General features: G+C 39.9%; 1 protein-coding gene across 3 annotated transcripts in view; it reads right to left on the bottom strand.

Annotated features, from left to right (window-relative positions):
• Window positions 1-552: 552 nt before the first annotated feature.
• The window catches only part of LOC145345905 (folliculin-interacting protein 2-like), a 114,968-nt gene continuing 104,435 nt past the window's right edge, over window positions 553-11,085 (bottom strand). For all 3 annotated transcript variants that reach the window (XM_080193484.1, XM_080193485.1, XM_080193486.1), the window contains 3 exons: window positions 10,344-10,541; window positions 1,771-1,886; window positions 553-790 (listed from right to left, as the gene is read on the bottom strand). In XM_080193484.1, coding sequence (XP_080049610.1) covers window positions 712-790; window positions 1,771-1,886; window positions 10,344-10,541 — 393 coding nt within the window. In that variant the 3' untranslated portion in view covers window positions 553-711. The remainder of the gene's footprint in view (window positions 791-1,770; window positions 1,887-10,343; window positions 10,542-11,085) is intronic.

Below are 11,085 nucleotides of genomic sequence, written 5' to 3'. Positions count from 1 at the left end.
GCTCATGTAAAGAAGATACCCCATACAAATTTTAAAAATATAATTCTGCCTACTTTGTCCCTTTAAAGATGACTAGACAACTAAACTCTCAAAAAATTCAAACCACTTGTATAAAGTAAACTGCTAAATTCAATAGCTTTTTTTGCTGTGCTTTTGTTGCAGGATTGTACAGTATCCTAGCAATTTAGAAATGTAAAATCAATAGATGTAATTTCAAATTCTTCTGAATCGGAATGCTATGTGTAACTTTTGTAATACTCAATTATATACCGTTTAAGGCAACTGTTCAAGTGACTCAGAAGTCAAAAAACACCACAGAAGCGAGCATTCAAGATGGCGTGAGAACATGGTCTGTTTTTAGAAGTCTGCTTTGTATGAAACACATGCTTTCATTGCAACCACTTTTAGTGTTTATGAGCTTAGCAGACTTAAATTCTGTTAAAAAACAAACCTGAAACACTTGCCCTTAAAATTCCTTACTGAGAGTTGAACATATATCCCAGAAATTTTCTGAAAGATGAAGAAAATTTGCAGTTTATGGCATACGAACATGTAGAAGATTACTCAATGCACAATGCAGCACTGATCTGGTCATCAGTTTGCGTAATACTTGTAACCAATGTGCACAACGAAGTTTCCCAACTCACTGCCATCCAATGCTCAGTTTGATTTTTTTAATCCTTTCTGGACAAAAGCTGTTGTGATTTTAGCTTACAAGAGTATCTGGGCAACATATGGAGAATGAGTACTTGCCACAGCAGCCAACAAAGGCAAGTCATTTGATTCAATCCTGAAAGAGAAAAATACAATCACTAAGTTGTTGTAAACAACATTCAATATATAAAACTCTGAAAGCCAAAAAGAAAACATAATTTCAAAGAAAGTGTTGCAATTCAGGGGATGACATCTCAAATAATAGCCCTGAACAATTATAGACAACTCGCCTCTAGGGGCCTGTTTTCCTAAAATTAATTTGTTATTTAAAGCAAGTGTATGCTATTTGGCAAGACTATGCTCACAGGACTGTAGGCATTGTGTAAAGATACAAATTCTAAGTGTGTTAATATAGTCCTGACCAGAAAACCATACCATATTCTATTCTAAATGTGCTAAATGCAGGGTAATATATTTAATAATTTTGCTAAACTGAAGTAATAGTTGCCCTTCCTCCCAAATTTCTGAAAGAAAATTTCCCTTGCTCAAAGGAGCGTTTTTGGGATTATATACATTATAAACTAAAAATACAACTGTATATGTAACAAAAACCAAAAAAGTACAGGAACAAAATTCTCCCAATGTTAATCCTACAACAAAAAGATCAGCTCAAGACTTGACAGTGTAAAAATTATCTGCAAAAGGCTGCAATTTGAGAAGCAATGGCTGACAGAGCAAGTTTGTTTTTCTAAAAACCCAAAAATAGTTATTTGGAATTCAGTAACTAAAAATATTGGATGAACACTGAAGCAAAGGAACTTGCAGGGGTTCAGGGATTGAGCAATGGAGTTAAATCGCCTGTACTGCACTGTGGGGAGCCAACATGGACTAGGATTGGCCAATTCCTGTTCCACAAACAGCTCGATGACTATGTTCTTTTGAAAATAGCGAACATAGCAAAAGGAAAAAATCCAGTTCCATTAGAATATACAATTTAAGAAAATATGCATAATTTTATAAATTACAACACAAGTTTAGTGAAACCATTTAACAAAGACATGACAGGTTTGAAGACAATAGGCACAATATACAGATTAATACAAAAGTTCGATTTACCCCAGCACCACTCCCAGTTCTTTTACATGGACTCTAGTGTGGCCTTTCAGGTATTCTGACAGCATTTTGCTTTTAAAATAAAGCTCCTGCAGTCTATCTTCAAGATGGATTAAACACTGCAAAGAAAGAAATGCCAGAAATTACTTCAATTTTTCAATAAGAAATGCTGGGAAATTTATCAAAATACTAATCTCACTGAATAACTAAAGCCTGGTGCTGGATTTGCTTTTTTTTAAAAAAAAGTGGCCCGGCTAACTTGTGGAAGATCTTGTAGCAATGTGTACTCGTATTCCACATACTTGTTCCTCAGCCCACTAGATTTGTACTTTCCAAGAATAAGTGACCTCCTCATTCTTCCTTCTAAAAGGTACTAGCTTACATTTGGTTTGCTTTATTATTGTCACATCTATTAACATTGTGTATAAGAAACAATACTTTTCACTATGTAGACCATTCATAGAGAAGAGTGCAAAATGTAGTGTCAAAGTCATAACTAGGGTGTAGAGAAAGATCATTTGAATAAGGTAGGTCCATTCAAAAGTTTGATGGCAGCAGCAAAGAAGCTGCTCTTCACCTCAGACTTTTGTACATTCTTCCATCAGGAAAAAGATATGTCCAGGGTGTATGGGGTCCTTTATTATTCTGGCTGATTTGCCAAGGCAGCAGGAATGGGAGGCTAGTTTGCGTGATGGATTGGGTTACATTCACTACCTTTTGTAGTTCCTTAAAGTCTTGGGCAAAGCTAGAGCCACACCAAACTATGATACAACCAGAAACAATGCTTTTTGGTGCTCGGACAATCATAACGGACCAGGACAGGTTGGAAATGCTCTGGACACCTAAAAAGTTGAAGCTCTTGACCCTTTCTACTTCGTCCCCGTTGATGTAGAGGGGCATGTTTTTCTTTACGTTTCCTGAAGTCAGTGGTGGTGGCGGCGGGGGGGCTTACCACACCAGTTCATCAGATTCCCCATCTCATTCCTGCACCGTCTCACATTGTTCGAGATCCAATCCACTACGGTGGTGTCGTCAGCAATCTTGAAAATCAAATTGGAGTGGAATTTGGCCGCACAGTTATAGTGTACGAGTATAGTAGGGGGCTGAAACAACAGCCTTGTGGAGCACCGGTGTTGAGGATGATCGTGGAGATGGTGTTGTTGCCTATCCTTACTGATTGTGGTCTGCGAGTTAGGAAGGCCCAGGCCATGGTGTTTGGAGATGAGTTTCATGGGAATGGTGGCATTTATCTGTGTTGAACTCCATTTGGCAATTGTTTACCCATTCTGCAAGTTTATTAGTGTTCTCCTGTAATTTGTTGCAGTCCTTTTTATTGTGGACAATCCAGCCAATTTGGTGTCATCAGTAAACTTAAAAATTGCGTTTTGATTCCGAAGTCCTATTAGTTGATGCAAGTCATGAACAGGGGTCTCAGCACAGATCCTTGTAGATACTGTTGCCCTATTTTCCAATGAATAACAGCCCTTCGCTCATTCTGCTTTATCTCTTGAAACCAGCTAGTAATCCATTCTGCCACTTGCCCCCAACTCCATATTCTCTAATCTTATTCATCAGGCTATTTTGGGACACCTTACTGAAGGCCTTTTGAAAAAGGGGCAAATTACATTTACTGCAAGATGCATGTCTACTGTACTTGTCACCTCAATACATTCAATACTGGTTAAACAAGATTTTTCTTTTTGAAGTTCATGCTGACTATTCATTACTGCACTTTTTGCTTTGAAATTATTTTCTATTCTTTCCTTTAATAGGGCATCCATTATTATCCCCAAATTCTTCAAAAATGGATGAATGCAACCTGTCTGGGTATGCAGCTTTATCCTCAGTTTGATTTGCTAATTCAATACATTTCTTTGTATTTTAAATGCACTTATTTCATTATTCATCTCACCAATTGTCATGTCTGCCTATGTTACACGCTGTTAAATAAAATAATTATGCAATATGTCACCTCCTTACCATTAGCTGTCAAATATGAAGCTCATGGTTCAAGTTAATATTTTAAAGGTGATTTTCAGTTCTGGGAAAATTAAAGCTGTAACCATCAGATGATTAAAATGCTGTGCTTTAGAGATTGCCTGAACACTTAAAGATGTGGTGGTTCAAAAGATTACCCTACCCATTTAATAAATGGAGAATTGAACAGAGTGCTATAAAACAATAGGTGGACTTGCCCAGCCAAAGAAATTTACAAGGAATCTATGCCAGAAAGATGCTTCTGTTTTGAGAGTTACAGTTAAGTTGGTTAAAAAGTGAACCCCAAAAGGTTATAAAACCCCTTTACTTTTGTTAGATTAAACACAAAATTATGACCGAGGGATAATTAAAGGTCGATTTAAGAACATCCCAGAGCTAGGATGTTCTCAAATTGTTGTCGTTGTGGGGATGGGTTACACTTGGGTGGGTTTCTTGTTTCAATTTATCTGGGTGTTTGCCGAGAGAATTAGTTGCAGCTTGGAACTGGTGTATCCAATTTTCAGCCCACTGACAGGAGATAGTTAAATTGACTTGCACCAGAAACAGCGTTAAAGATAAACAAACTTCTTTCATCTAGTGAGTGAATGAGGGCGTGACATGATTTTTGCTGAAAGATTACCCAGTGGAATACCTACAGTAGTTCCCAGAGACCTGTGCCAAAGATAGCAACAATGAGATTAGTTTGAAAGTATTAGAAAAGTAACCAGTACAAATCACTGTGGCACCCACAATCAAGAGATGTTAAAAGTTCTACCTCAGTAAATAACTGAGAATTATTGCAGGAACAAGCACATAACATTAGTACATCAACTTTTTTCAATACATAAAAGGTGAGAACAAAAATAGCCACTGGATCACTGCAATGGCAGAGGAACTGAAGAGTTACTTCGCATTAGTCTTCACAGCAGAAGACACTAGTGGGATGCCAGAGCTCCAGGAGAGTCAGGGGGCACAACTGAATGTAGGGGCCATCACTAAATGGGTTTCTAGGGAAACTGAAAGGTCTGAAGGTGGATAAGTCACCTAGACTGGATGGGCTACACCCCAGGGTTCTAGAAGGAGATAGCTGAGGAAGATATGGAGGCATTGTTGGTGATCTTTCAGGAATCACTGGAGGTGGGAAGGGTACATAAGAACATAGAACATTACAGCGCTGAACAGGCCCTTCGGCCCACGATGTTGCGCCGACCAGTTAAAGAACAATGACCCACTAACCTAAACCAATCCCTTTTCGTCCATAAACCTATCCACGGATCTCTTAAACGCCCCCAAACTAGGTGCATTTACAACTGCAGCAGGCAGGGCATTCCAATCCCTCACCACCCTCTGGGTAAAGAACCTACCCCTGACATCTGTCCTATAACTATCCCCCCTTAATTTAAAGCCATGCCCCCTCGTGCTAGATTTCTCCATCAGAGGAAAAAGGCTATCACTATCCACCCTATCTAAACCTCTAATCATCTTATATGTTTCAATAAGATCCCCTCTTAGCCGCCTTCTTTCCAGCGAAAACCACCCCAAATCCCTCAGCCTCTCCTCATAGGACCTCCCCTCCATACCAGGCAACATCCGGGTAAACCTCCTCTGCACCCTCTCCAAAGCCTCCACATCCTTCCTGTAATGTGGGGACCAGAACTGCACACAGTACTCCAAGTGCGGCCGCACCAGAGTTGTGTACAGTTGCAACATGACGCTGCGACTCCTAAATTCAATCCCCCTACCAATAAATGCCAAGACACCATATGCCTTCTTAACAACCTTATCTACTTGATTGCCAACTTTCAGGGATCTATGTACACATACACCTAGATCCCTCTGCTCCTCCACACTATTCAAAGTCCTCCCGTTAGCCCTATACTCAACACATCTGTTATTCCTACCAAAGTGAATTACCTCACACTTCTCCGTATTAAACTCCATCCACCACCTCTCGGCCCAGCTCTGCAACCTGTCCAAGTCTTCCTGCAAACTATGACACCCTTCCTCACTATCTACCACACCGACTTTGGTGTCATCAGCAAATTTACTAATCCACCCAACTACACCTTCATCCAGATCATTAATAAAAATTACAAACAGCAGTGGCCCCAAAACAGATCCCTGAGGCACACCACTCGTAACCGAACTCCATGATGAATATTTACCATCAACCACCACCCTCTGTCTCCTATCCGCTAGCCAATTCCTGATCCAATTCCCTAGATCACCCCCAATCCCATACATCTGCATTTTCTGCAGAAGCCTACCATGGTGAACCTTATCAAACGCCTTACTAAAATCCATATACACCACATCCACTGCCTTACCCCCATCCACCTCTTTGGTCACTTTCTCAAAAAACTCAATAAGGTTAGTAAGGCACGACCTACCCGCCACAAAACCATGCTGACTATCTCCAATCAATTTATTACTCTCCAAATAACTATAAACCAGAGGACTGGAAAGTAGCTAATGTAACATCGCTGTTTAAGGAGGGAGGGAGGCTGCAGATGGGAAATTATAGGCTGGTTAGTCTGACTTTGATCATTAGCAAAATTTTAGAGTCCATTGTTAAAGATGAGATCACAGAGTACTTGGAAGTGCATAATGAAATAAGACTGAGTCAGCACAGCTTTGTCAAGGGGTGGTCATGTGTGGTAACAAGGAAGTTAGGTAAAGGAGAACCGGGGACGTGATTTATTTAGATTTCCGGAAGGCCTTTGACAAGGTGCCGTATAAGAGACTGCTAAATAAGGTAAGTATCCATGGTGTTAATGGTAATATCCTGGTACGGATAGAGAACTAGCTGACTGACAGAAGGCAGAGAGTGGGGCTAATGTGGTCTTTCTCAGGATGGCAGCTGGTGACTAGTGGTGTGCCTCAGGGGTCAGTGCTGGGGCCATAATTTTTCACAATATTCATTAACAATTTGGAGGAAGGAACAGGAGGCATTGTTGCTAAGTATGCAGATGATAAGTAGCAGGATAGATAGCATTAAGGAAGCGGGGTGGGGCTGCAGAAGGACTTGGACAAGTTAGGAGAGTGGGTAAAGTGGCAGATGGAATACAATGTAGAAAAAAGAAGTGTGATGTTATGACTTTGGAAGGAGAAATGAAGGCATAGACTATTTTCTAAATGGGAAAATGCTTAAGAAAATCAGAAACAAAGGGAGTCATTTCTCTTAAGGACACAGGTTCAGTTGGCAGTTAGGAAGGCAAATGCAACATTAGCATTCATGTCAACAAGGGTAGAATACAAGAGCAGGGATGTACTTCTGAGGCTGTATAAGGCTCTGATCAGACCCCATTTGGAGTATTGTGAGCAGTTATGGGCCCCATATCTAAGGAAGGATATGCTGGCCTTGGAAAGGGTCCAGAAGAGGTTCACAAGAATGATCCCTGGAATAGAGCTTGTTGTAGGAGGAACAGTTGAGGACTCTGGGTCTATGCTCGTTGGAGTTTAGAAGAATTGGGGATGGGGCACGCGGAAATCTTATTGAAACTTAGAGGATACTGCGAGACCTGGATAGAATGGATGTAGAGGGGATGTTTCCACTAATAGGAAAAACTACAACCAGAGGGCGCAATCTCAGTCTAAAAGGAGACAATTCTTTAAAACAGATGAGGAATTTCTTCAGCCAGAGAGTGGTGAATCTGTGGAACTATTTTCCACAGAAGGCTGTGGAGGCCAGGTCATGGAGGTCTTTAGGTCAGATAGATAGGTTCTTGATTAATTAGGGGGATCAGTGTTACAGGGAAAAAGGCAGAAGAACAGGGACAAGATAAATATCAGCCGTGATTGAACAGCAGAGCAGACTCGATGGGCCAAGTGGTCTAATTCTGCTCCCATGTCCTTTGGTCTTATATATACACACACACAAAGTTTGTGTTTTGTCAAAAGTAAAAATTTGTGTCGTTCCATTGTTTAAAATGAGTTTGGATTTCTGCTTAAACGATAAGTGTCTCTAAAAAGATTGTAAAACTGTCTATCCCTTAAAGGTCTTATACCAGTCTTCCATCTTATTGATGCACCTATAAAATATTTAACTACTTTGTTTTATAGTGCTTGATAATTTAGTTTTGCATTTCCTGTCTTTTTACTTATTTCAATGCCTTCTTTCCTAATCTATTCATATTTGCTCATCACCATGCATTCCTCAGTTGACTATGTACTGCTGCTTAACCTTATATTGTTCCCTTATGTCTTTATTCATCCGTGGAGTTTCACTAATATTTAGCTTTCTTTTTCCATGTAGCATAATGTTATTTCTGCACTCTGAACATTTTAAATTACTTGCCAATATTGCACCCATTTTATTTTTTCTAACTTTTATCCTTAGCCCCTCAAAATCAGCTTTTCTCCAATCGATCAAACTTATGTCCTTCTCTATCATCTTAAAGCACTTATTAAACACATTTAGTCCATAGTCTTGTTTAATCCCCATTGCTTGATCCAATAGATAACAAATCTTCCCTTGTTGGGCTTTTTAAACATATCAGGACAGTTGAAATCCATGATTATTTCATGTATTTTTACTCATTTCCCTAATCTGGTCATAGAAGCAGGAGTAGGCCATTCATTTTGATCATGGCTGGATTATTAAATTGAATATCCTGATTTCTCTTCCCACCATCCCCCCCATGTCTCTTGATTTCTTTAGTCCCAAGAGCTGTATCTAATTTTTTTCTTGAAATCAGGTGACATTTTGGCCTCATACATTCTGTGGTAGTGAATTCCACATATGCACCACCTGCTGGGTGAAGGAATTTCTCTTCACCTCAGGTCTAAAAGGTTTGCCCCATAATCTTAAAACTATGACCCATAGTTCTGGTCAGCATACTTTTTCTCCAAAGTCCTTCCATTACAAGTCATCTGTAGACTTTACCTATAATGTGATGGATGATTTATCTTAGATCGATATTCATATGGATTCTACTTTTCACCTGCTGATAGGTACAGTCCATCTTCTATGGCTGATAAGTGCCACTACCCCAGCTCTCCCATCTTCTAAAATTTTATATCCTGCAATGTTTAGTGATATATTTTAATGATCTAGATCTTAGTTTCAAAGTTTGTGAATGATATAAAACTTGAAAGTGAAATGACAGTGTAGAAATTCAAAAGGACAGTCAATTTGGTGGAGTGAGTGGTTAGGTGGCAGATGAAATTCAATGCAGAAGTGCGAAGTGATGCATTTTTCAGTAAAAATATGGAGACCCAATACAGAAGAGTAAAATTCTAAAACAGGTGCAGGAGCAGTGGGGCCTGGGTGTATATGTACATAGATCATTGAAGGTGGACAGGTGGAGTGAGCAAAGCATGTTGTATTCTGGGTTTTATTAACAGGCAAGTTGCAGAGATGCCAGCGTTGGACTGGGGTAAGTACAGTAAGAAGTCTCAACACCAGGTTAAATTCCAACAGGTTTATTTGGTAGCACAAGCCACAAGTTTTCGGAGCACTGCCCCTTCATCAGGTGAGTGGGAGTTGTGTCCACAAACAGGGCATGTATAGACACAAACTCAATTTACAAGATTATGGTTGGAACGCAAGTCTTTACGGGTAATCAAATCTTAAAGCTACAGATAATGTGAGTGGACAGAAGGTTAAGCACAGGTTAAGAGGTGTGTGTTGTCTCCAGCCAGGATAGTTAGTGAGATTTTGCAAGCCCAGACAAGATAGGGGATTTACAGACAGCGTGACATGAACCCAAGATCCTGGTTGAGGCCGTCCTCATGTGTGCAGAACTTGGCTATCAGTTTCTGCTCAGTGATTCTGCGTGATCGTGTCATGAAAGCCACCTTGGAGAACGATTACACAAAGATCAGAGTCTGAATGCCTGTGACTGCTGAAGTGTTCCCCAACAGGAACAGAACACTCCTGCCTGGTGATTGTTGAGCAGTGTTCATTCATCCATTGTCACAGCGTCTGCACACATTTATTAATAGGGCTATTGAATACAATAGCAAAGAGGCTATGCTGAACTTACAAGACTCTGTACAGTTCTAGGTGCCACACTTTAGGGAAGATGTGAATGCATTAGCGAACACAGAAGAGGTTTACAAGAATGATTCTAGGAATGAGAAACTTCAGTTGGGGGTATTTGGAGAGGCTGGGACTGCTCTCCTTGGAAAGAGAGCAGCAGAGAGATTTGATAGTGGTGTTCAAATTCATGAGAAGGGTAGGCAGAAACTGTCCTCCTAGCAAAAGGAACAAGAACGAGAGGGCACATATTCAAAGTGAATTTGGATCTGAAATGCATTACCTGGATGTGAGATGCAGGCAGGTTTAATTGAGGCATTCATAAGGGCATCAGATGATAACTTGAAAAGAAAATGTGCAGGGATATGGGGAAAATTATTGGAATGGCACTAAGTAAAAGATGTTCAGGGAGCCTGTGCACAGACAGTGGGCCAAATTACCACCTTCTACACTAACAATTCTGTGAATTCATATCAGGAATTGCACACTTAGAAGAAGCATTTAGCACTGGCCTGTCCTTGTCTCTGGAGAAGTCAACACACAATGGACCTTATCTTGTAATACTTGTGGTCATGTAGGCTAGACAAATTGCACACTAAAGTAAAAACCATTTACTTACATAATCAGGTGGGAGTTGTAGTTTGTACAGTTGAAGAATCGACTGGAGCAAGGAGGACACAAGATTAGAGACTAATACCTCTTTGCCCAGCTTGTTGTCCATCGCTTTCCTCTGGCTTGTAGCCACTTGGACTGACCACTTATCTGTGTCTGCAATAATACAGACAGATTCTGCAATGGGTTCATCTAAAACAGGATGCTAAAGCAGAAAGGGTAAAGCATTTAATATTTTGATCTCAAATTGTTTCAAAATAATTAAACTCCATTCAAAAGTTGTGATGGTACTACAAACTTCAGGCTTCCAGCCATTTTTGATTTTGGTCAACTGCTAGAACATTTGTAGAAGACAAGACACCAATATGAAACTAACTTGTCAGAATTTTATGACTTCACTGTCCCATTATTGTTCTACAAAATCAGCCAGTTAGCTAGCCCTCATCTACAAAATTATTCCAGCCCCTGGACTCTGACACTGCAAAAACATGCTCCCAATTCCAACCAATTCTGCTGCTACTCAGTTACAGAAAACTATTGCATCAAAAAGTCCCTTTATAGTACTCTCAACAAAAAGTCAAATTTTAAAGTCAACTGATTTCTTGCACTGAACTGATCAAATTTTGAACGCTAAGGCAACTCCTACAACAGATATTTGGCATTGAATTCATTATGTGCTCTGAACAATCCCAACATGTTTAAAACATGCCAGTTCGCTAATGAAGTTGAAGGGAAGTTAAAAATAAATA

Source organism: Carcharhinus amblyrhynchos, chromosome 1, assembly GCF_965287045.1.
Source record: "Carcharhinus amblyrhynchos chromosome 1, sCarAmb.v2.hapA, whole genome shotgun sequence".
Lineage (NCBI taxonomy): Eukaryota > Metazoa > Chordata > Chondrichthyes > Carcharhiniformes > Carcharhinidae > Carcharhinus > Carcharhinus amblyrhynchos.
This window is presented reverse-complemented; position numbering and strand designations above follow the sequence as displayed.